General features: G+C 41.7%; 1 protein-coding gene across 13 annotated transcripts in view; it reads right to left on the bottom strand.

Annotated features, from left to right (window-relative positions):
* Positions 1-15,576: 15,576 nt before the first annotated feature.
* LOC126284759 (glucose-6-phosphate exchanger SLC37A2) overlaps positions 15,577-27,329 on the bottom strand; it is a 200,549-nt gene continuing 188,796 nt past the window's right edge. For all 13 annotated transcript variants that reach the window (XM_049983904.1, XM_049983905.1, XM_049983910.1 and 10 more), the window contains 2 exons: positions 19,773-19,870; positions 15,577-15,828 (listed from right to left, as the gene is read on the bottom strand). In XM_049983904.1, coding sequence (XP_049839861.1) covers positions 15,760-15,828; positions 19,773-19,870 — 167 coding nt within the window. In that variant the 3' untranslated portion in view covers positions 15,577-15,759. The remainder of the gene's footprint in view (positions 15,829-19,772; positions 19,871-27,329) is intronic.

Genomic DNA, 27,329 nt, shown 5'->3' with positions numbered 1-27,329 from the left:
GCGCATTCTTTGATTTTTTTTATAAATATGTAACAAAAGATCATGTTGAAAACAATAAATTTTCAAAGTTTGAAATTGTACAAATTCTTGTAATTTATTGGAACTACTTAAACTATCAGTGATTAAATTTGAAGACTAGTTTTAAGTTTTTTTTTTTTTTTTTTTTTTTTTTTTTTTTTTTTTTTTTTTTTTTTTTTATGGGGCAACGTTCTATACATGGCTGTAATGATCGAAGTGACACTCTTGCTACATCACATTCTTTTCCCAACAGCCTAGGCACCTGCAACAAACGTATCTGCCCCAATACTGAATGCCTCCACGCCTCTCTTGATAACTTCTCCCAAGCTCTTCTCGCTCACATATTCCTCACAGATCTTGTTCACAGACCAATGTCCCAAGCAGTCTCCTCTCAGATACTGACAAATAAGCTCTCATTTCCTGAAACTTTCTAAGCACTCCTGTGCCCTCCTGTCAACCAGTGCCACCCAGGCCTCAAAGACATTGAATTCTCCAATCCATTACTTCACCAAGACTAAATTTTTTTCTTTTTAGCTGAGCCCTAATCTCTTGCCAGTATTCATACCGCATCACACACTGTCATCCTCCTAATCTTTGTAACATCATCATCAACACTTGTGATGTCCCAGACAATTATCCCTAGGTTCCTAACTTTGTTGCAGTCTGTGCTGTCCCCATGAGAGCTATTACTTCAATGTTGAGGAGGGAAGTTATGTGTCAGTGATAGAATGGGTGGCTGGAGGTACACAGTAACAAGTTAAGACTGTTTAAGACCACAATTTCTCATGGAAAATGTCATTAGAGTCCCACAGATCAAAAGAAGTTGCTTTAACATTACTGAGAGGTTATGCTTGCTGTGTCTGTACCTCTTGGAACATGCCACGTGGCAAGCACATTAGGCGACTCTGTCTTCGTTCACTGGGTATGGGATTGGTGAATCTGTGCTTCCTGAGTTGAGGATTGGTGAGCGCCACCAACCTTCTGTAGTTTTAATTTCTGTCTTGCAGTGTGGTTTTGATTATCAAAAGACAGGAGGGAAGCTTTGAAAAGGTTTCACATTTCTGTATAAATAAAAGGTTACAACGTATAGCAGGCATACTGAAATTTACAAAGAACGCTCTTACAGAATATTGAACTGAGACTGAATTACACAACACCCTTAATTCAAGCAAAGGATGTTTTCTGGGACTTAATGCATATACATGTACAGAAACTTGGGGAAGAATGGGAGGATGACAGTTGACAGAAACCAATTAGAGTGATTAAATGGCAAGCTAGAACAAAAGTCACCTACATTTATTCTAAGCTACACCTCTCCAGTGCTGCCAGAGCATATTACAGTAGGATTTGTTTGTCTAAAAGTGAAGCCATATGCCCTCAGGTCAATCTGCTGTTTCAGATGTCAGTACTATGATCACATCATATCATGATGCAATAGATGAGCTACTTGTGGATAATGCTGCTGAGCTACAAACGAAGGTGGTGAAAATTGGTGCAGTTTCGCTGTTCTGTGTCAAATGCAATAGCAGCCACTTGTGTCGACTGCAGTAGCAGTGCATCCCAGTGACCACTTCCCAAACTGGATTCTTATGCTAAAAAGAATAACTCCAAAAAGAGTGCTGTCTAGATAGGTGCTTATCTAGGCTAACTGATGCGGTTCAGCCAATTGGCTGTATTTGAGTGTGGAGATGGCATCAAAGATTGGGTGTATCATATCATCAAAACAATTCACTACACTACTGATGCATCCATGCTGAAGTTTTTGGGCCAGCCAGGAAGACTGCCTGCCCAATGGTGGAGTGATGATTGTCACTTTGCAATTAAGGAGAGTTACATCCTGTGGAGGATCAAATGCTATCCATCTGATGAGAAACTCACAGCCCTTAAGGCGGTGAGGGCAAAGAGCTGTTGTACAGTTAAGGAGAATAAAAAGATTTCGTGGCAATAGTTCCACTACACCAGCCCTTGTATAGGAAGCCATTAAGAGGATTTCAGGGGGAGATGGGAAGCGCCTAATGCTGTAATGATGAATGAGTCTCCTAACCAACATGGAAAATATTGCAGAGACCAAGGCAGAGCACTTCGCTCAGATCACCAGGTGAGGTCCAACTTCCTGTCACTACTGATTGCTTGCTGAGAGGTGCACTTGGGACTTTGGTTCCACCAGTGTTGTCTGTACCTGCCCCCATCAGTGTGTGGTAGTGGATTCAGCATGCGAGGCGAGACCTTACTAGGACTGTTAAGGAAATTCTCTTAAAACTTTTTAACTTACTCTGGGAAACATGTCAATTTCTTGATTCATGCAAGGAAGCTATTTTATCTTCTTTCTTAAACGTAGGAAACTCCCAGGTAGCTGCATGGGAAAGACTGGAGTGGATGGTCAGCCACCACCTTGTCTGGATCTTAGAATCTAGGCAGCACATAGGTCACATATAGTGTGTTTTCTGGAGGTATTGCTTCATCGTTGGTAACTGTACCTTGCAGGACCTGTCTATAACTAATGAGGAGGACTATAATATTACTTGTAGGCATAATATGTTGAACAACTCCACATGTGACTTTTTCAGGGATGTTTTATATGGCCCTCCCTATTGCCAATTTTACTTTAGGTGTGGAGGTAGTGATGATTTATTAGACCATTTTATAAGAGAAACATAATGTTTTAAGTGTTACTGTGCTTTTAATAGCTATAGACAACATTACATCCACAATAAGGGGTCCAATTAAGTGCTCCTTATTTGTGGGCGAATTTTCAATTTTTTGTTCATCTTCGTCTTCTAGCAAGTACATGACAGATGCAGATGACTGTTAAGAGATTGGAGGAATGGGCACTAAAAACTGGTTTTAAGTTTTCATCTGAAAAATCTGTGTCATCTGTTTTCAACCATTCTCGTCATCCTTCTAACATTCCAGAACTTAAATCGATGGACTCTGTTTCAAATTTTCAAGAGTCAGTTAGGTGCATAGGCTTCTGTTTCTATCAGATGCTTACATGTATTCCACACTTCATGAGCTTAAAAGCTCAATCCCACAGAGCCTTTAATGTTTTAAAATGTGTTGCACTTTGGGTTTTGGAAGTAGACTGACCATGGGTGCTCCAGTTTTATGGAGCTTTTATTTGATCCCAGGATGATTATGAATGCATGGTGTGTGGGTCTGCTAGACCATCATGCCTTAAGGTACTTCTTGCTTAAGTACACCATGAGGGCATTATGTTGGCAACAAGCACATTTAAAATGAGTCCCAGCCCTTGTGCCAAAACTTGCAAGCCACCACTTTTAACTGGGTGGCAGTTATTTGTGGCATAATAAGTACAATATGTATTCCTTAACCAGGCACCTGCATACTGTCCTGTTGCTCACCGATCATTGGAACATCTTTTCAGTAGTAGCCACGAGCAATGAGGCCATTTGAGATTAGTGGAGAGGCATCTTCTAGAAATGGGTGTGTCAGATGTTAACATTTAAAGCTAAAGGTGGATTAAATCATCAATGTGGGCTCTTCACAAGCACAGGGTTGTTTTCAATTTGACTGGTTTTTAAAAATGAAGCACTCTGAATAAATTTTTAGATATACGCTTAAGAACATTTCTGATGATCACCCCCCCCCCCCCCCCACACACACACACACACCACACACACAAGGGGGTTCACACCTCTTTCGTGAGTTCATGCATGGCATACACGAGCCCATTCTTCATTCGTTTCCTTCCCCCTGCCCCCTCCCTCCCTACCCCGCTCCTACCCCAGTGCCACCTCCTTCCCCTCTATCGGTGTTCTGATTTATGTCGACCTAGCTATCTACCTGATTTTCTGTATTGGTTGCAGTTTTGCTCCTTTTGTCTGTTCTTTCACCCTTTCGGCATTTTGGTCCCCACTAGAGGTTTGACCTCAACTTCAAAATTTCCTTTTTTTTTTTTTTTTTTTTTTTTTTTTTTTTTTTTTTTTTTTTTTAGTGTGAGCTGTATGGGGAAGAACTCCCTCCCTAGCATCTACGGTGTGGATTCCTCTCCCCCCTCCCTTCCCCACTAGCCCTCTTCTACCCTGCTAGGTCACCAGTATGCGTAGTCAGTCTGTGTGGTGTGTCTGTTATGTACCCGTATGGCTGAGCCCCCTGACAACACAAGGATCACACTACTGATACCTGAGCTGTTGCCTCCCCATGTATGCCAAGGAGTGGTTGCTTATCTTCTTGGAGCATTGGAACTCCCACCAACGCCCGCCATGCCAGGCGGTCCTTGCTGTGGCTGGGCGGTGCCCATGGGAAGAGCCCCTGGTCGGAGTGAGTGGTATCAGAGCAGATGCCTGGCACATGAATCATATCAAGCTGCAAAAATCTGGCTTTTCTCAAACGGCCATCTCTTTCAATGGTGAAGGATCCTTGAATGCTGCCTCGTAAGACCTTCCCTAGCTACACCCTGGGAGGAAGGCCAGGCTCTCCGACATGGTCTGAAACCCTTTCCCCTTTACCTCGTCTGTACTAGGATGGATGGGGACACATTCACTGCCACAAAGGCATTGTTTTTCGTGGAAAATATCGAGGACAAGTTTGGTGAAGTGGAGTCTATTAGAAAATGTGCAGTAAATATAATAATTTTAAAAAATGTCTGTCGATAAATGTGTTCCTATTTTCCCTCACTGAAATCTGGCAACCCTATCTGGATTTAATGTATGTGACTCTTATTCTAGGTTCCATGTCTGTGTGTGCTTGTGGGTCGTAACATTTGATGGCATTATGATAGTTTGTTACTGGTCTATTATGTTTGTATCAATTTAGTAAACAGAGATACCAGTAAATGATATTTACTGATTAGTTGGGGATAAATTTATAAATGTGTGCCAAATTTTAGTAGTATTTTACTTGAATTATGGTAATCTTTAGGTTACAAGAACACAGGAGTACTCAGATTTCAACAAACAGGTGTCTTTTTCTTTTTTTAAAAAAAAAAAAAAAAAAGAAAAAAGGGGGGGGGGGCTGCTTATAGATCACATAACAGCGCTTAATTTGTTGGTAGATTACTAGGATTAACATCAAGCAGAAATCAATCACTAAAATTCTTTGGTGGATGGTATCACCATGGAAATGTTTTTGCAGGGTAGAAACCTTTGTTTAAAGAAGGCAGTAAACATTTTCATATACATGCCGAGAATCTGCATCTTAACGTCAAACCGTATAATTCCAGATAATAACTTAGTACAGTCTGCTAGCGACATTATGCATCGTGTGTAGAGTGGTGTGCAAAGAGCGGGGAAATCAGCATAAAGACCGCCGCAGGGATGGGAAACGTGCGGAGTAAAGAGTTTCCATCTCCTCAATGCTGACAACAAATGAACAGCATCTGCTTTGTTTGAAATGACAGACATTTTTATTCTTATTATTACTAACTAATATGAAAATTAACTGTGTTATAACAACACAATTAGTTGCACTGGCTACTGAACTTCTTCTGACACATACTGTATTGTGCCTGGGGTGATAACTTCACACACAGACTGTACCAAGAGAAGTATAACAACCAACAATTGCTGCCATATTTCTCTCCCATTCCCTGTTGCATTGACAATGACCATTGTCTGGAAACACGAGAATTTCTGAATGAAGATTGTGTTGTCATGGATTTTAATACTTTGCCAATGCGTACGAATTAAATTTTAATGATTTCATTTTGGGTAACATTGTTTATTGTAATGTCTTATTAACTATACCGGAAATGTTATTTTTAAGTGTACTGTAAGCCTGTAGCATAATTACGTTTTTTATAATTACGTACCTAACCTCTAAAACCCTAAAACCATATGTTTATGATTCACTTCCGGTACAGTCTGTGAAAGACTTAATGACGATCGCCTATCCCTTAGCTTCCCAGATCACTTTTTTTGCCACATTGTTAATTGTGCCGTCTGACAGACCACTGCCTTTAAATAGCAACAAAATTTGCATTCAGCAGTTTCAGTTAAGCAGTTCAGTTTTTTATGTAAAAGGTTGTATTAATAGCACACAAAAGATATTCAAATAAATTTTAATGTTTAATAAAAAGAGCATTTAATCAAAAAACTACACAAAACGAAAGTAATATTAGATGATAATGTTAATGCTATGAAAACTCAAAATACCCTGCACTTTAACTTTGATTTTTTGCCATGTTTTTATTGCTTATTATACGTGTAATAAAACAAACTTCCTGTGTATGGATAAACGAAGTTCACGGACTATGTGATTGTTGTTGACTCCCTTGTTATCTGTGGTGTCACCATCGAGTTTGCAAGTTTCTTCAAAAAATTAAAGCGGCTCACCTGGGCATTGCTTTTGTAGGAATTGTGAAGGACAAACGCATTCATCCCACTCATGACCAGCATGCGGAAAATAATGCCATTGGCCATTGTTGGAAGAGGCTTCGAAGACCAGCGATATTTGTTTCAACTAAATACATTTCTAGCAGAGCCTTTAGCTAAAGATTCATAGGTGGCAAAACAAATTCGTCTTGACTCCCGCACTATTCCTATTCTGAATTGTGTTAACTTTCAATTTTGTTGTCGCTGTCTAATCCATCAACACTTCCTAAACCGTGCTCAAACCATTTTGAAACAGTATCCTCAAAGTCAAGGTCAGTAGCATGAACAGTAGATGAATACTTGGCTATGGAATCCCTAACGCAGAGTCCTGGGTGCGATCTGAGAGACAACTAGGATGAAAGAAGCAGTAATAGTACAGATTCGCGTCACTGTAAAGTGGCTACTGACAAAGGAGATCACTGCAGCTTTGGGAAAGAACAACTAGATAATGCTGTAATCTCCTACCACACTCTTATGCATCAGCAACAGTAACAATAAACGCTAGTGGTTTGTGAGACCACACCTGGGATGTTAAGGGATAGAGTTACCAGATGTCCTTGCATCCTGGGGACAAACCCGGTTTTACATTAAAGAATTTAATGCCTCGAAAAATATTTTCCAGATGCCAGTTTGTCTCGGATTTTTGTTAAAGGTATATTTTGATGATATAATTCCTCCAAAATCTGGCATAGTATTATGCTTTAATTGTCACACTTAAGCTGTTTTATGGTAGTTTTTATCGTAGTAGCTAGCTGTGTGTAGATGTATCAGATTTATATGAAGATAGTTAATCATAGCATCGGTCAGTGTCATTGTTAATGTTTTCCGGTTCTTTTGGGGTTTAAAATATCTCTGACCATATATCTAACGCTCTTGTATTATATTATTTAAAAAAAAATCAATTCAGCACACTTTTACTAATATTTCTAATATGTATAAAAGCTTCAATTTGTATCGTATTAAGAGCAATTTTTTTAATGTCTATGCTTTGCCTTACAAAAATCGATGTCTGAGCATCGTTATCTTTTAGAGAAATGTTGCAACCCTATGCTTTGCCTTACAAACATCGATGTCTGAGCATCGTTATTTTTTAGAGAAATGTTGCAACCCTATGCCCCATGCAGTCCAGGGATTTCATTCATCGATCCAATAGTAGTGGACTGGTGTCGCAATTCCCGATAGCTACCAAAGCCCGAACATCAAAGACTTCAACTATACCTTAGAAGATGCTTCTGTGCTCTGGATTGTAGACAATCTGACATGTCATTTCCTGTGGATAAGGACATACTAAAGACACCAATCACCACCCCGTTTGGCCTTTATGAATTCTGTTTCTGCACTATGGTGTGAGAAATGAGGCGCAAACTTTGCAGCGTTTTGTAAATATTCTGTTCAAGTTCCCTTTCTGCTATGCAGATGTAGTCGATTTTATAGTCTTTTCCCCCTTCCCTGCATTAACGCGCGGAACATCTCACAGTCCTTTTCAAAGCACGGAAACATTTTCGGCATCATGATCATTGATGCCAAAGACCAACTGCAAAAATCTGAAATGACCCCACTCCATGAATACTGCAGTGACACTGGTGCAGCAACTGTAGTAGATCTGCAGAACGGAAAAAGCAGCTTCATTTGCTGTTGAATGTAATTAAGAATCACACAGAGCTGGGAGGTAATAGCCAGACAACCACTGTCAATGCTTCATTAGATCGCCTAGAATCGGAACGAAAAAGTAATGTCAGTGGGTAGAAGAAAGCTACGAAAGTGTGCAAGGGATACCTAACTTAGGCAAATAGTCATAATCAGTTAGCAGAAAAATCTCAAGAGTGCATTTAATGACTAGGCTAAAACACCTGTGGCAAATGACTGGGCACTAATAACAATAAAGAAACCGCTAAAATTTTTAGTAAAAATATGAAGGAACGAAGCCGTAAGCAATGTTAAACCAGAAAACTGCCAGAAATTACGCTGATTTCTCGGCAAGGGAACTTTTACTGACAGCACTTACACCATGCAGCTGCCATTTAGGTTCCATTGATGAATGCACTGTCAGAAAAACATGCATGTGCAAAAGATATCTTGTGTGGACCCCACAAATGCAACCAGTATTTGATCAGGTTATAAACAGCCTATCCATGCTACAACATTGGCACACCTGCTGCATACCGCTCTCATCAGTCACATCTGATGCGAGTGATATGGCAGTACTTGAACAGACCGTAACAACAGCACAATAAACATTGCCTTCTTCTCTTCCTCTAATGGAAATAATCAAGAGGCCCAGTGCAAGCGACCATAATACAATACAGAGTTGTTGCATACATATGCAGTGATGCATCATTTCAAAGATGAGAAAGGCCAGACAACTTACTATTTACACTGACCACTAGCAAAGGGCAGATTCCATCCATAAATCATTGAAAGTCTGCTGCCCACAGTGTTTTCAACACATGGATGATATATGTAGTATCAGTGGTGTACCATCCACAGCACTGCAAGAAATGACACTTTTGGATCTGTTATCAGCTTGTCACCAGGCGAGCTTCCCTTTTCCATTGCTCGCTGTTTTCAGTCGGGTGGCACCACACATACAAGCCACCAGAGGATGCAGATCCATAATACCTCACTGCTCAAGACTGATTGGTGAGTGCCTCCTTTTAAGCACTGCAATTCAAAGCTCACCGCCCAGATTTACTGCATCAATAGACTTATCAACAATAGTGTGGAAGGCTGCACTGAGGACAATGCTTTGAACATAGCATGACTCTACTAAGTATTAATAATATTCAGAGACTGATTGTAAGTGTATTATCATTAAAGACCATGTGGTTCTATCAAGAAATTACTATCATTTGCATATAACTCAGCATCACAGAAGAATCTACAGCATTTCAAAATTACGTATCACTCATTTATTAAGTACACATAACAGGGTTGCCACAGGTTTTTGAAATCAGGGAATTTCAAACACAACAGGGAAATTTGAAAAATAAATAAATTAATTAAATAAAAAATAAGTAAAAGTGGAAAAATCTCATTTTTGTCTTGGTAGCTAAAATTGTTTGTTTATTGAGGTGTCGTGCATCATCGCTGGCTGGGCCCAGCTCTGTTCGTGTGCTGCTTCCCTACTCACTCATTCCTACTGTTTCTCCCCTTCCTACCACTCCCCTCAGCTTGCAGTCAGTGCTGCCACCTCTTCTTGCCCCCTAGCCTAGCAGCTGCCAACAAGAGGCAGGTAAATGTGAGGAGCAGTTTGTTTGGATCTGATTCTCAGAGATTGTAGATGCAGCAGCCAGAGACGATGGTTGTATGTGCACGAGTTGTGTCTGAGTGATTGCGTGTGTGTGCTCTCATTTTCTAACGAAAGCTATAATGGAAAATTAAGTTTTGAGAGTGTGATTGTATTATTATTATTATTATTATTATTATTATTATTGATTCTCAGAGTATTTGAACAGCTTACCTGTTGCCTGGATTGATCAATGTGGTCTCATTTCATTAGCATGCTATTGTGGCTCATGAGTAGCTGGCACACAAGTGGATTTCTGTGACGGTCCAGAGCTACAGGCTGTTTCTGTGGTATCTGTAATGGATCGGGCCTTCCGATCTGAAGCCATTCGGTTCCCACTAATGTGCATGCCCTGCCCGTTGGATCTAGTCTCACCGATCTGCCTGCAGGCTGGATTTGTTTGTATGTGGTGTAATGTATTGCTTCTCGCCAGGCCAGAGGTCAAGGTCAATGGATTTCAGGAATTGCGACTGTCTCACCATAAGTATGTTGTACAATGTGGCATTTTATAGACATTTTATTTGTTCTAGCACATTTTTTGGCACTTAAAAAGTAGTTTGTATGTTAGAAAGTATGGACAATAAGAAGAAGAAAATAATGTCAGTCACTAAAGGTTTGTATGCTATGTACTCATATATTTTCTGAAATAAAAATACAGAATACCTGTAAAATAAGATATAACACTGTGGGTAATAACCAACAATAATGAACATAGTAGAACCAGCTGTTATTGGTAATCACCTACAGTGTTGGTTTACACAATGCTTCTCTGAAGAGGCTTACTTTTTTCTGAGGTGAAGGTATTTTAAATCTGACTTGTGACTCCAAGGAAATGCATATTTTTGTCACCAAATGTGTTTCATTTTATTGAAATAAAATAACGTTAGTGGTCTTAATGAAGCACACATACCAATTGGCTTGCTTTCTCCATCTAAAAACAATTCATTACAAAATATGTTGATGTTAGTGCTTAAGAGTTTTGCTCACATCAGGAAACTCAATATGCTTGCAGTTTTTTTCTTTTTTTTCCTTTTTAAGGTATTTCCTCATTTACACTATTGTTACTTGTACCATAGCTGCAAAGACAGATTTTCAACTTAATGTCTTAACTTACCCTTAAGATCACAAAATCTGTCTGGGAAAAATGCTGAAACTTGCCTGAAAATCAGGGATACATCAGGGAATTTCACTTGGGGAAACTTGTGGCAACTTTGCATAATATCAATAAACTTATTATACTCCAATTAAATTACTTTGTGATTGACAGATTCCAATGGAAGAGAGAGGAGGTCAGGAGGAGGGGGAACAGTGTTACCACCCACACTTCATAAGGCATGTACCTACAAAACACGCAACACAGCACTCACATGGTGCTCAAGAAAGAACTATGATTGGCTGGCGACTGTCCCCTACCACTCATGGCGACTGTCCCCTACCACTCATGGCGACTGTCCCCTACCACTCATGGCGACTGTCCCCTACCACTCAACTCACATCAGTCACAAAGTAATTTTAATTAGTGTTTAATGTTTTATCTTTTGATAGGTGTACAATTTGTTTATTGGCCATCTCCACAACCAACAACAGCATCGCACAGTTTGACTGTGGTTAAGCACCTTCATGGGGCAGATAACACTGTTGTAGACTACCTCTTTGGAGGGAACATACTCTCTCTGGATATGAACTATCCATAACACATCATCTTGATGAATAAATACAGAAACTCCTAGGTACCACCACGACATGGTTGAAAATAGTACACTAAACTTTGCATGGCTCCTCTGCTGAAGTTTGGTGCTACATGCTGCAAAACTGCTTCAGATCCCTCATCCTACTAAACATGCGGAAGGCTATTTTCGATCAGCTACATGGGCTAACACATCCAAGACTACTTCCCTCAATCAAACGAACAACAGACCATTTCATGAGGCCAAACTTCAAATGAAACTGCAAAAATTGCACACAAAGATGTACAGCTCGCCAGTAATGTAAAATAGGACAGAAGATACGATCAAAACGTGGTCAACTAATGATATGTAAGGGCTGCTTTCAACATGTTCACCTTGACCTAGTCAGGCCCTCCCAGAGTTGGGAGGCTTCCAGTACATTCTCTCTGCAATTGACTGGGTCACCCACTGGGTCGAGCCCAAACATTTCCACGACATCACGGCAAAAACTATGCATTTATGGATCTCGTATTCTAGCTACACTGCCTCCATCATGACTCACCAATGTCCCCAATTCAAGCTGGCACTTTACCAAACTCTGTTGTCTCTGTAGTGTCCAGCACTTCTGCACCACAGCCATCACTCTCAAAGCAATGGGTTGGTGGAATGCTGGCACTGCTGACTTCGTCTTTCTGACATAACCAACGACATACAAGGAACTATCTACTCTCATCTGCAAAGTTAAACAGCACATCACTTGCCTCAGACTATCACCTCGGCAGGCAAAAAACTCACCCAAAATTTTTGTACATCCAGTTCTAAAGGACTGTGAATATGTCACATTGTGGGGTGATATGATCTGCCGTACCTTACAGCCACCATATGCAGGCCCTATAAGGTGATAAATTGTAGACCTAATATCTGTGGCTTTTTCCTCGGTCTGAAACCAACCACTGTTACATTGAACTGTTTTAAACATGCATGGATTCAGTGGAATACCAGCAACATAAGTGACAGAGATAACACACACAAATGGTAATTCTCTCAACACTCGAGAGAAAACCTGCTGACATGTCAAATGGGAAAAGAAACACACTTTTGTAGTGAAACTTTATGTTCAGCAGTTGCCACCAGAAGATGTAACAGTGAAACTGGATGATTGCTTCATCAATGTCAAAGGACACCACAGGGTACGGCAGATCAATGAAAGTTCCCTTTCCAGACAATTCACTTGCACCTGCAAACTGCCCTACAATGTCAAACTGATCTCAAACACATCACAAATATCGGCTGACGGAGTCCTTACTGTCACAGCTACTAAGAAGCAGCACTCCATGTACACAAACAGAGGTTGAGGCAACCACAACTATGACACTGCTGCTCCCACAACACAGTCCCCTGCCTCTGCCTCCCCCACCCCACTCCAACACAGGCCAATAGTCAAGCTATGGCTGATCCCAATGACTCCCTCCCCACTTTATGCAGTACCATGCCCTGCATAGCAGCCAGCCACGTCATGGCTGGTATTGGTCTGGAAACTACCTCCCCCCCTCCCAAGGCTTCACACTCCCGAGGCAGGGTTGTGGTGGTGGTTTGTGTGTGTGTGTGTGTGTGTGTGTGTGTGTGTGTGTGTGTGTGTGTGTGGGGTGCTCTGTGGCAGCTCTACCACCGTTAACCATAGCAAGGGAGACAGGGACTTTCTTCGGCTGTGAGAGCACTGGGACAAGACTATCTTGGGTTGAGTCAGTTCACTCTGAACAATAGTTGTTTCACTGTGCCGCAGTGCCAGTAATAAAGTGTGTTTTATCTACACTAGCTGCCTTAGTTATTCCATTATGAGTATTCCTGCCCAGATCCACAGTAAGGACATGAAATTACATCATACCTTTCTATAGATGAAGACTGGTTGCTCATGTTGGCTGCATTTAATTTTGAAAACGTTGGCAAAACATTAACAAGGGATTACATTTAATTATTCATTCATTCATTCATTCGTGCAGGGATCACCTCACAGTGATATAGGAATTGTCACCACACTTGCGGAACTTCAAAGAGAGAACAATATAAATAAGATTTTGACTGAGGTACCATATGTTGCTGCAGTGAATGATAGCAATGTGAAAATGGTTTTTCTGCACCAGTTTCATGCGGTAAACCAAAATAACGTACAGTGTGCATCAAAAAGACTATCCAATTTTAAAAAATCATAACTATTAAGTTATTTGGGAAATGTGCATGGACAAAGTGTTGTTGGAAAGAGCAAACTCAAGTTTTACATGGTTCCCACTAGGTGGCAGCAGTGTGTGTCCATTTCAGTTCTAGTAAAAATTATGTCGGGACAACAGAAAGCTTATTGTGTTCTACATTTTGTGCAGTGTGGATCAGTAATAACTGTATATCATGACTTTCATACTAGGTATGGTGTAGATCGTCCTACAGTGCAGAGCATTAGTTGATGGCATGAACAATTCTGAGAAGTGGGTTGTTCCCGTAAAGGCAAACAGCTGGGCCATACCTGAGTGTGCATCACAGGCATCGACCACATTCACCACAGTGTCACAAGGAGTCTGCAGAAATCCATTCGCCGTGCAGGTGAACAACTCAGCTTGCTCCCGATGTCCATCTGGTGTGCGTTGCATCGGCGTTTACACAGGAACTATACAAAATTCAGCTACTGCTAGATCTTTGTGATGGTGGCAAATGACAACATGTGGCGTTCTTTAATTTCGTTCTTGGCAAGATGTAGGATGAAGGTTTTCTTCCACGCTTAAAGTATTTAGTGATGTGGCAACATTCCATTTAAATGGAAAGGTGAACTGTTATAATTTGAGAATATGGGGTACGAGACAACCTCATGAAGCTGTACAACATGAGAGGGACTGTCCAAAATTTAATGTGTTTTGTGCAGTTTCACGGGAAAAGGTGCAATGTCCATTTTTCTTTCCTGAGATTATTGTTACAGGACTGTACTTTCCCACAGTTATAGACTTATTGGAGCAACTTCATTTACCAGCATTTTGGCATCTGGAAGTGCGGTAATTTTTAAATCAAAGGTTTATTGAATGATAGATCGGTTGCACTGGACCAAATGATTCAGCCTTACATTACTTCCCTCCAAGGTTAGCAGACCTGACTGTATGAGATTTTTCGTGTGGGGTTTATGAATGACATTGTTTATGTACCTCTGTTACCAACAACAATGAATATACTGAGACATCACTTAACAGCAGCTGTGGAAGCTGTAACTCAAGACATGCTCGCTGCAGTGTGGGAACAATTTGAATATCGCATTGACATACGTCATGCATCTCAAGGAGGGCGTATTGAACACCTATGAAAAGGTACGAAAAAATTGTTTTGAGTTTCTCGTTCATCAAAAACAAAATTCATTTTATATGTTTACTAATATCAAAAAAATAGATGTGCCAAATGGGATGATTCTTTTTGATACTCCATGTATTTCCAATCTTTCATTTTTGGTTGATTTTAGACAAATTAAATGGGAAATGATTATTGATGTAATACTTTCCTATTAATTTATCTGAATACTTGGATCAGTTTGTAATAAATTAAATAAATATCTGTGTCACTCTGTTTCGTGTGATGTCTCACTGCAGGCATTGGTAGCCCACAGTCTGACAAAATTTCCTTATCCAAATTTCAACCAGTTGTAAAGCGGGTAACAGGAATATATTTGTTTTGAAAGTTTTGGAATATTAACTGAGGGTCAGATAAAATTCTAACAAAAATTCAAGTTAGTAGACCAAAAACTGGCAATTCCTTAGCCAATGACATTTTTTGCTGTTTTACTGTGACCCAGTCTTACAAGTACATATATTACTGCTTAAACAAAATTATAAAAAGGGAAGTTGCCACTCACCATATAGCGTAGGTGCTGAGTCACAGATAGGCACATCAAAAGACTGTCACAAATAAAACTTTCAGCCAGTAAGGCCATCTTTCTCTCTCTCTCTCTCTCTCTCTCTCTCTCTCTCTCTCTCTCTCTCTCACACACACACACACACACACACACACACACACACACACGACTGCAGTTTCAGGGAACACTCCTTACTGCTTTGTTAGGGGAGCGTTTCGATAACTCCATCATCACAGAGTTAAAAAAAGAGGACACAAGAATTTTTTATACAAAAATTGTTTATTGCGTGCAAATGTAAGTATTTCTTGGAAATTGTTTTCCTGCTTCATTTTAGCAACATGTCGTGGAGATTACAGTATCCTGATGTACTTTGTAGCTGAGGAACTGTTGAGCTTTTCTTTTTTTTTTTTGGTGACACATCCAGAAAGAGTTAACTAGTTTTCTGAAAGTTTTCAGATCATAAAATCCTGGAAGGCAACACGTTAAATACTTTCATTGCATGAAAGTATTCTTCATTTTAGTAATTTCCTCTGGCTGGTGTCTTCGAGAATGATGAAGGAATACAACTGCTGAAAGTTAACCTATGTGTTGTCGAGTCCTGCGCCGCCTTTGAGTGAATTCCTTGATCACCAGACGTACTAAAAGCTGTAAAAGAGAGAAACATTTGTCTCTAATTGAACTGTACTTTGACCGAGTATTTTATACAAAGCAAAAACAGTGACTAGGAGAAAGATATATGCTCTGTAAAGATATGAATGGTGATGCAAATAGCTTTTCCAGATGTGAAGTGTGATAAAAAAAAAAGGTAACAGGGAAATTTTTTAACTTCGCGAGCCTTATACATCCAATTTTTTATCTTATTGGTACATACATTTGTGAAGTATGTTTGCATCTTCAGATGTTTTGAATATTTAGTTTACTGCTGACAGTCGAAAGGGTTATGTGTGTTTCTGTGTGCTCAGTGAATTTTTAGTTATGTTACAGATGGATCAGAAAATTTGCATTAAACTTTGCTTGAAGAGTGGAATAAAATGCAGCACCATGTTTGAAATGTTGACTGTGGCTTTTGGCAAATCTGTCATTAGTAAGACAAGAGTTTAGTGGTATAAACATTTCACAGGTCAAGAAGACAATGACGATGATCATCCTAGCACATCAATTACTGATAACAAAGTGGATGAAGTAAATAATATGCTCATGGAAAATCATTAAATCTACATGAGAGTGGTTGCTGACGTTGGCATATCCTTCAGCTCCAGCCAAGCAATTTTTTCGGAGTTTTTGGACATGAGACATGTAGCAGCAAAGTTCATTCTGAAATTGACATATTTCAACCAAAAGAGAGCAGCAGCAGCGGCGGCGCAAGCCCCCTCATACATATCTGCCACTGAGCAATTCTGGATAATTTCTTCTTTGGTAGGAATGGTAGAAATTCTCTTACATCATGCATTTTCTTGTCGTTTATAGGCACCCATCTATTATTCTCTCTGTTTAAAACAATGTTTACAACATAAAATTTCGAGGAACCTCATATCTTTTGTAATGTGGGGTTTTATCTTTGGTTTAGGCAATACAGTGTCTGCTTAACAAGACATAAAATGCGAAAATGTATGAGGTTTCTCCATATCATCATCCTATGTGTTTAAAGTACAAAATCATAGGTAACTTGACTTTGTCAAAAGTTGGACATGTGGGTTTTCCCAATATTGCCTCAAACTCTACATGTGCAGAGTCGTCATGACTTTGCCACAGCATCAGTACACTTGTTTGTCAGCAGTTGAGTGGGGCAGCATCCCTTTGACTGTTTCCTCAAATCATAAGTTGTAGCACCTTCACTCACTGTCTGACTTCCAAAAGGCATTGCTGTCTTTTTTAGTCACCTTGCTCTCGGCATTTTGTTCAGATCTACTATCCTTAATATTGCTTCATTATTCAGGTTGGCTATTATTCTGGTTTTTATCTTGTTTATTACTGTAATTATTTTGCTATTACAGTTTTTAAGAATGCTGAAAAGAAAGAATGCTGAGAAATGCATTTTAATGATGAGTTCAAGTGTGTGTGTGTGTGTGTGTGCGCGCGCGCGCGCATGTTTGATATGTAACTGCCATGAGTTTCATTGTTGTATGTTTGTTTGTTATTGTTCAGTGCTGTATTGAGTTGAACATTGTGTAGCACAGTTTGCGAATTTTGAAATGGCAGAAGTTAAGAGGAGCTATGCGTCTGCATTAAATTTTGGGCGAAACTCGAGAAAACCTTTACAGAGACACACCAAATGATGCAGGAAGCCTATGGTGATGAGTGCTTAAGCCATACCCAGTGTTACAAATGTAAGACTGAACACTGCTCACTTTTGAATGAGTCTTTTTCAAGCTAGTGGGTGACTCAGCACTCTAGTATTTCGTGGATTGTTACTTTTACTCCTAAATTATTTAAATACTGCCAGAACTAATACGATCCTGCCGGGTTCTATTTTGGGCATAATCTTTCATTTATGTACTTACAGCTGCCATTCATTACATTAAAAGGAAATTTCATCCATATCCCTTTGCATTTCCTTATGATCGATAAAAAATAATATTTCACTGTAGACAACAGCATGATTAATAAACAATCTGATAGTGCTGTTGACCCTGTATCATAAATCATTTACATGTATTGTGAACATTGGGACATGCCTGATACCTAGTTTCATTTCTTTTGAACATTTGCTGTCCATTATAATGCCCTCAATTCTTTCAGTCAAAAAGCCATCGGGTCATTCTCATATCTGTGAAGGTATGCAAAAGTATCACATCTTGGTTATTAGCTGACAAACTACTGCCAACAAGATGATGATTGCCACCTTTCCCTTGGGGAATCCTCCTCTAGTGCAGGACGGAAACTGGTGGGCACAGAATGTTGCTCAGACAACACTATCTATAGCATGGATACAGCAAGATTGCGATACTAAATTTATTACCCTTGAAAAGAATTTTGCTAAAGGAGTTTTTTCTGAGAACAACAAATCTTCTTGTAGCACTGCCATATGGTTTTAAATTACAGAAAACGTGTGTCCAAGTCCACATGTCGATTCTGAAAGCACAAGTATTCACAAAGTTCATTCCTATCATATTGACTTAGCTCTAACATCTGGGCTTACTGCACCAATGTTCAAATGTCAACCTCTATCTGATAAAAATTGTTCTTACACAACAACTTTCCCATGAATGCTCATGTTCGATAGATGTTGGAAAGTTCAGTCAAGAGGAACAAAGACGATGGTGAAAACACAGCTGAACTTTCTTCTTTTCTGTCTTCTAAAAAAGACGACACACACACACACACACACACACAAAATTATAAATCCCTGATTACAATGTCCAGGCTCTGCAGCCTGATTGAGGTTGTGTTGGGTGGAGTGGGTGAGAAGTATCTTGGAGACAAGCCAGGAATGTGAAACTGGTGAGGAGACGGAATCATGCAAACAACAATATTGGTGTGTGTGTGCGTGCCTGCGCGCACAAGTGTAATTTAATGGGGGTAAAGTGGGAGATGGGGATGGGGGCAAATGCATTTAGGGATCTGTCTACTATTTAAGTGTCTTGCCTGAAAAGTGAATATTTCCCTTCACTCCTCCGATGATTATTAAGTAGAAAAATGCACAAGAGGAAGACTACTTGTACGAACTGATGAATCTTTTCCTAACAGTTACTATCAACGGCATGCAGTGAAAACTTTACTGTGTGTGGCTGTTGGAGAAGATATGCTATGTTTTACTTGATTTCCTACTTTCACAAGTCTTTTGGTGCTTTTTTTCCACTGTAGACCTAAACACAGCAAATGTTTGCTGAAACTGGATGTCATCAAAACAAGGTAGAATTGTAATTAAAATTGATGTTCAGTGTTGAATGGAGGCCATAATTCATGACATTATTAGAATTCAGTGGACTTAAGGACAGGTCTCTCAGTTGGTGTGCGGATACGACATTTATACTCTCTAATGGGAGGTAATGTATGTGGTGTCACTTCTGATTTTTCCATGAGCATGGTTCACTTTAAGTACAAATTGCATAGCTCACTGCCTGCCAAATGAAGGAGTGTGGAACATTTAATTAATCACAAATGTTGACTTGGGATGTTAATTCTGCCAGCAGTTAAAGTATTGCTTTAATACAAACAATGTAATTTGTGAAACATTTAAGTTTTTTTGAGCTACACATTCTGCTAACAGCTTTCATTAAATATTTATCTAGGGCAGAAGGAGCAATTCAAAGAAAATTATGTTAGGCTACATTTAAAACTGTCCTTTGCTATCTGCCAGTAATTTTATGTCTTACAGCCACTGATCAAACTGAGATGGTTTAGTTGCACAAAATGCATCTTGTGAAGGGTCAGGTAATAAAATGTCCAACTCATTAAAGAGGCATCTACAAGATGGTTGTGGGTGAACACCATGTATCATTTTCAAGGATCACTTTTGTGCAATTGTTACTCCTGCTCTAAGTGATAAGTCAAACCATAAATTATAGCACAAGTCATTAATGAATGGAAATACATTGTCCTGATACAGCAAAATGTCCAATGTTACCAAGTATGCAAGCGGTACTTACCAGCAATGCTAATACATCAGAAGCCATCAGCATGTAGAATACGGATTCCCAGCCGTACGAATATATGACACCAGCTAACAAGGGTCCAACTGCAGCACCTTTTGAGAGAACAAATACGTGAGTATGACAAACTAGCTCATAATATTTGCCAAGTAGATAAATGTAGTTAAGTTTGTGAGAAGTTTTAAGTTACGGAAAATTGTCCCTAGAGCTTCATGAAATAACAACATCCACATACCTTTAAATTTAATAATATGTATATTTGTTCATTTTGTTCTACTAAATTTGTGTGCTTAAGAATTAAAAATAGAACATGCAAAAGAATATTGCAGAATATCGGGAGCAGAAATCTCAGTTATTTCTTGCCCTTACTGTCTGCATCTACATATATGTAGTACATCAACATACATACTCTGCAGATTGAAGGCCCAGTGATTTGTAAGCAGCCTGCATGTAGTCTGAAGGCATTTCCCCAGTATCCAGAAAATATACCAAAGTCTGCCAGCTGTCTTTCTTACGACTGAGCCTATGCAATCATTCCAGAACCACAGCTACTCACCACAAAGTGAGGCATTGAGTGGCAGACAGGGACATGGTGACTGCTAGATGTTATTGGACTATAAATCCTTCATCAGATGTGGACCCCCCCCCCCCCCCCACACACACACACACAGCCACAGCCAGTCATTATGTCTCCTGGCACTAAGGCTCAACTGTGACTGGACCTGAGGTGAGCAATGATCTTTTCTGGGATGAGTAGTGAGTGGATGGAAGACATGGAGTAGAGAGGGGAAGGGATAACAGGACAGGGTTGGTGGTGGAAGACACCAGTGCCGCTTGTGAGAGAATGCAAGGACATGATAGTGGGCTCTGTGCAGCATCGAGCTATGTTCCATCGAATTCTTCCCACAACATCAGCTTTTCTGAATTGTACAACTGTGGGAACTCTCCTTATTTATTTATTTACACTTCAAGTTCTGTAGAACCAAATTGGCCTTGGGGGCAGAGGAGTGGGATGAAGCGAGAGCATGATCTAGCTCCCTCTTAGTAAAGGCGGCATTGTAGCACTAACGATTCTGAGAAGAGAAGAGTATCGCCTGAACTTCCTCCACTGGGTTCCGATGCAGAAAGGCTGGGTGATAGTGGGACGACCTTGAAATGTCCATAAAATGGTGGCCCACAGTGTTGGAGATAGACATGGGGTCCACCATGACATTGCCTGCCACTGTCAGGCCGGAAATCGGGGAATGCATCGTGGTCCCAGGGAGCCGCCAGAGATTGGCCCACACGATGGAAGAGGGAGTGGAACATTTAAAAGAACTGACGAATGAAATCCAGCTGGCTTTTTTACCATCCTGAAGAATACAATAACACTGTGCATGCAACTGTTTATAATGAATACAATTTGCCATCATAGAATGATGGTTAAAAATGTGGAGAGCGCATCTCCAAGGTCTTATTGCGTCAAGGCAAGCCTCAGTCCACCGCGGGACTGAGACATGGTATGGTGAAGAGGAAGTGTGAGGAATGGAACATTTTGTGGTGGTAAGGATAACATTTATAAGATATTTCACCTGGTCATCACAACTGGGAAAATGTTGTTCATCAAAGGTCAATCGGGAGGAGTAAAGCGTCAAGTCGGCCATAGTAAGCTGCCATTTGGGTGTACACGTAGTTTGGGGTAGGAGTCGGCACATGGATAGCACTCAGGAAATTGCTCAAGTATGTGTCAAGTGAGAACAGAGCAACCGAGACAGTGGGCAAGCTGAGCAATACAGAATTATAAGTCCAAGTGGGAATAGCTGTGCAAGGAGTCTGAAAGGAACGTGGGTGCTCCTGTGTTAAGGCAGAAGAGGTTAAGTTGATTGAGGTGGTCAGCCAAGAGGGCACCTCTGGGACAGGTTCTGGGAGAATCAAAAGGGGAAGGTGTGCATTAAAGTCACCGAGCAGCAGAAAGGGGTGAGGTAGCTGCCTAATAAGTTGGACGAAGTTTGCCCGGGTGATATTGAATGGTGGAGGGATTAAGCAGTACAAAGGGAACAGGTAAAGTGAGGAAGGAAAAGGCAAACTGCAACAGCTTAAAGGCAGGTTGACTATGAACGTCTTCCCGTATGAGCAGAATGACTCCCCCATGAGATGGAAAGTTGTCCTTGAGGGGAAGGTCAAAATGGACCGGGAAGAAATGCGAAAGCTCAAAGCGGTCACGAAGACGCAATTTTGTTTTCTGGAGGCAGAGAAAAAGTGGACGCTGCAAATCTAAGAGCAGCTGTAAATCCTCTTTGTTTGATCGAAGGCACAAACATTCCATTGAAGGAGAGCCATAATGAAGAAAGGGGAGGAGGGAAAAAATGAAGGGGTGTCACCTCAGTGGCTGCCGCATGCCAGCCTTAAAAGACTCACTGATACAGGGCACAGAGGATGGAGGATCCTGCTTCAAGAGATCTACAGACATGTCAGCACTCTCCCTCTGTCGACCTGTGAAATCCAGGGCAGAAAAACAGTTGGTGGTAAGCATTGGCTGGGTGAGGGTATCATGTGACGACACCATTGAAGAGGATCTTCGAGTTGGTGAAGGATGGTTGGTTGGTTGGCTGGTCGGCGTTGAAGGGACCAAACACCAAGATAATCAGTCCCTTGTTTCAAAAGTGGTCCATTCGAATGGATTCACATCCCAGAAGAGTCATAACCATAAAAGGTAAAAGGCTAAAAAATGTAAAAGTGCAGTCTTGTTGTCAATGGTGAAAACAAAGGAGGGCAGTCAGCAAGTGAGCAACCCCAAGGCTATGCTAGTGGCAGGAAATATCCCACCTCTGATACAGTACAGGCAAGACCACCTGCTATTCAAAAGCATTCAACTGCTAGAATGTAAAAGTGTGTATTGTAAAAGGAGACTAACCAAATCTAAAAACCAATAAAAACAGAGTAAAAGGGAGAGAAAAGAGTATCGTGGCCAGGGAGGGGAGTCAGGAATCTTCAAACACAGCTTACAGTGGGAGACACCCAACCCTCACCGGCCCACCCCTACTCCAGAGGGAGATTAAAACCTTACAACCGAAAATAAAAACCACTTTCACAGAGGAAACTGAGCAACAGTTCAACCATCCAGGAATCATCTGCCAATATTAAAGGTAAAGTGCGGGGAAGTCTGTACTTAGTATGCAGAGATAAAAGAAGGGGGCATTCCACCAAAATGTGGGCTACTGACTGGAAAGCTCCACAACCACAAAGTGGGGGTGGCTCATTATACAAAAGAAAACCATGGGTCAGCCTGGTACGGCCGATGCGGCGACGACACAGAGTGGTCGAGTTCTTTCGGGAGAGGTGGAAGGAAGAACGCCATGGGACAGGTGTCACCATAAGCGCACAGAGTTTATTAGACAGGGAGGTAGCCTCCCAAGAGTTGGCCCATGATTGTGCAAAGTGGGATTTGATATGAAGCCATAAATACCCTGCAGGAGGGGTTACAGAGAAGAGGGGGTAAGTGACTGCTTCCCCAGCCAAATGATCAACAAGCTCATTACCTGGGATACCCACATGGGAAGGGACCCAAAGGAAGTCAATGGAACAAGCAGAATGGTGAAAATCAGGGAGACGGTCATGGATGGCTGAGACCAAGGGATGGCGGGAAAAACACCGGTCAATAGCCTGAATGCCACTCATTGAGTCTGTACATAACAAAATGCGGTTGAGTTGGGACCGTTTAATAAAGGTAAGGGCCTGGGAAATTGCCATCAATTCCACAGTAAACACCCCACATGCAGTTGGCAGGAGATGATTTTCCATGCCAACAGAGGACATGAAGGCATATCCCACACAACCAGCAGATTTAGAGCATCAAAAACTCCCATAAAATTCGGCAGAAAAAACAACTGAACACCATTGGGGGAACGGAATCTTTCGGACCTCGGCGGAGTTCCATTCGGATCTGGGGCCAAGGAACTAACCAAGGGGGGTGGGATGTTGGGGAGGGAACATGGGAGACAGGACAAAGAAGGAAGCTGAAAATCATGGCAAAGAGACGCAAGGCAGAGCCAAACTGGTAAACCTGCCCGAGGCCGGGAATCTGTTGGGCAACGTCCTTGGTCTGGGAACAGGAAGAATAGGAAGGATGAGTGGGAGAATAACCGTCAGTGATTGCATAAGAAACCAGAAGTTGGGACTGCCGAACAGAAAGGGGGGAGGGGATCTCAACTTCAACCAGGAGACTATCAACAGGGCTAGTAAGGAAGGCACCGGTGGCCAAATGGTTACCACGATGGTGGACCGGATCCAGGAGGTGCAGTGTGGAAGGAGCAGCCAAATGATAAACTTGACAACCATAATCCAAGCAAGACAGGACTAAAGCCAGATAAAAATGGAGAAGAGTGGAACGATCTGCACCCCAAGAGGTATGGGCAAGGAAGCGAAGGACATTGAGTTTACGGAAACATCCTATCTTCAGAAGTCTCATATTAGGCAGCCAAGTGAGCTTTTCATTGAAAGAAGACCCAGGAAATGAAACTGTGGGACCACAGGTAATCGTTATGCATCGAGATAGAGCTCCGGATAGGGGTAGACCATATTACGATGACACTTCTGTCGTCGTACTACGGTCCACCCCGATCCGGAGCTCTACCTTGATGCACAATGATTACCTGTGGTCCCACAGTTTCGTTTCCTGGACCACCCACAATTTTAAAGGAAATAATTGAAACCCATGTGAGAGGATCCATGCAGAGGAATGCCGTATAGCACCATGGAGCTGTCGTTCTGCAGAGGCCATCAACGAGGAACTAACCCAAATGCAGAAATCATCCACATACAGAGCAGGGGTGCCCGAAGGACCGACAGAGGCCACAAGGCCATCTATAGCAATGAGGAAGAGAAATACACTCAATATGGAACTCTGTGGGATGCCATTCTCTTGGGTCTATGGAAAACTAAAAGCAGTACCAATCCGAACTCTGAACAACCGATGGAATAGGAACTGGCGGATAACAATTGGGAATGGGCCCTTAAGACCCCACTCATCAAGAGTAAGTAAGATATGATGGTGCCAAGCTGTATCATAGGCCTTGTGAAGGTCGAGAAATACTGCAACCAAATGGCGGTGCTGGGAAAAAGCCTGCTGAATTGCGGATACCAAGTGAAGCAAATGATCGATCAGAGACCAACCCTCTCGGAACCCACACTGGTAAGGGGACAATAGATCCCAAGATTTGAGGACCCAATTGATCCGATGGGCTACCATCTGTTCAAGTAACTTGCAAACAACATTTGTCAGACTAATTGACTGGTAGCTTTCAACAAACAGGGGGTTCTTACCAGGCTTAAGGATGGGAACCATGATGCTATCCCTCCATTGAGAAGGGAAGTCACCCTGGAGGCAAATACTCTTAAACACCTGGAGAAGATGTTGCCATTGTGGAGCACTGAGATGTTGAAGCAGTTGGTTACGAATGGAGTCTGGGGCAGAGGCTGTATCAGGAGAAGAAGAAAGTGCGGAAAGAAGTTCCCATTCAGTAAAAGCTTTGTTGTAACATTCTGACTGACATAAGGCAAAAGCTTCAGCCCACTGTTTCTGGTGAAAGAAAGCAGCCGGATAGGAGGCTGATGCTGTTACTGTTACAAAATGGGTCGCAAGATGTTTTGCGAGAATCAGTGGGTCCTTGCAAAGGTCATCTGGGAGGGTAGACTGCCGATGGCAACCTTGGAGAGAGTGAAGTGTAGCCCATACCCGTGACATAGGGACAATAGAATAGAGGGAAGAAACAAAGCATTCCCAATACACCTGTTTGCTCCATTTGATTAAGTAATGGCCTTCGGCGCGAAGGCGTTCGAAGGTAATAAGATTGGCAGTGGATGGGCGCCTCTTAAGGTGTTGCAAAGCTTGACGGCAATCACGGATGGCAATGGCAATGGCTGTACTCCACCACGGGACTTGCTGGCGGTGAAATGGTCCAGATGAGCATGGGATAGCAAGGCTAGCAGCGCGAACAATTGCATCAGACACGTCACTTAGGACATCATCAATACAACCAGACAAAGAGGGAGGAAAAATGACCTGTGCAGCATATAGAGGTCAGTCGGCACGTTGGAAAGACCAATGAGGTAACTTGTCCAATCGAGGAGCGGGAAGGGAGTGAGAGAATCAACGGGAAGTGGTCACTATTGCAAAGGTCGTCATGTGGTGACCAGTGTAATGAAGGGAGGAGGGAGGGAGAAGAAAGAGAAAGATCAATGGCAGAAATGGTACCATGACCGGCATGGAAATGGGTAGGAGAGCCATCTTTAAGAAGGCACAAGTTGTGATCTGCAAGAAACTGGTCTATGAGAGGCCCCTGACTAGATAGAAGTGCACTGTCCCACAAGGGATGATGAGCATTAAAATCCCCGAGAAGGAGGAAGGGAGGAGGAAGTTGCTGAAGAAGGGCAGTTAAGGCAGTAGGTGTAAGAGCCCTGTCAGGAGGGAGATAAAGATTTGAAATTGTGACCCCAGAGTCCAGGTGGACCCTAACTGCAACCACTTCCTATCTAGTTTGAAGAGGAATCCACATGCTAACAAAATCTGTACGGACCAACGTACGAACGCCACCAGAGGCCCGCAGGGGGGCAGTTGGTGAAGGAGAAAACTGTGTGCCTTTGTTTGACTTCTTGGAGCCTTTCCATTTGGCAGAGGAAGATTCAGATATTTATCAACTGGAGGCACATAGGAAGTGTGGGAGTATTCCTTCTGTCCTTTCCAGCTTGCCAGTTAGATAGCAGGTGACTTTGCCCTGGGAGGCGAATGTTTGGTGGCTTGTTGCACAGTTGGATGAGGAGACAGCAATGCTACTATGACACTGGGTGATTTCACAACCTTATTGCTGAATTTGAGGTTGCATGTCGACGTGGCCATGTCCTTCATGGAACGAGCTGTAGCTAGAACAGCACTGTAAGTGCCAGACGGTAGAACGTAGGGTTTGAGACTAGCTAATAACTTGCGAGGGAACGGGTAAGGCACTTTTCCTTTACACAGATCTCCTGGACAGCCTGCTCACCAAGATACATGGGACAATCTCAAGAGGCGGTGGCAAGGTCACTATTGCAGTTGATACAGTGGGGAAACGGAGGCTGTCATTCGTCCTTGTGCCCATCCCTACCACAGGTTACACATTTGGCTGGGTGTTGACAAGACATTCGATTGTGTTTGAAATGATGACACTGGTAGCAGTGCCTCAGGTTCAGAATGTACGGTCAGACTGTGATAAGTTCATAGTCTGCTTGATCATGGCTGAAGCACCACTCTATTGAAGGTGAGGAAACGAGTGCATGTGGACACTAAGGATGCATCTACCTTTTTCATCATCCAATGGACAGCAATGATACCCTGATCAGAGAGGCACATTTGGATTTCTGCCTCGGTCAGACCATCAAGCAACCTAGTGTAAATAAAACCATGGGAAGAATTCAGTTCTATGGGTCTTGACACGAACAGTATAGCTATAGAGAAGTGAAGCAGCAAGCAGTTGTTGTGTTTCAGAATCAGAAGTAGTCTCCAGAAGTGAAGTGCCATTGCGTAAACGAGAGCAGGATTTC

This window comes from Schistocerca gregaria, chromosome 8, assembly GCF_023897955.1.
Source record: "Schistocerca gregaria isolate iqSchGreg1 chromosome 8, iqSchGreg1.2, whole genome shotgun sequence".
NCBI classification, from domain to species: domain Eukaryota; kingdom Metazoa; phylum Arthropoda; class Insecta; order Orthoptera; family Acrididae; genus Schistocerca; species Schistocerca gregaria.
Note: the sequence above shows the minus strand (reverse complement) of the source record. Positions and strands in the feature narration are given on the sequence as shown.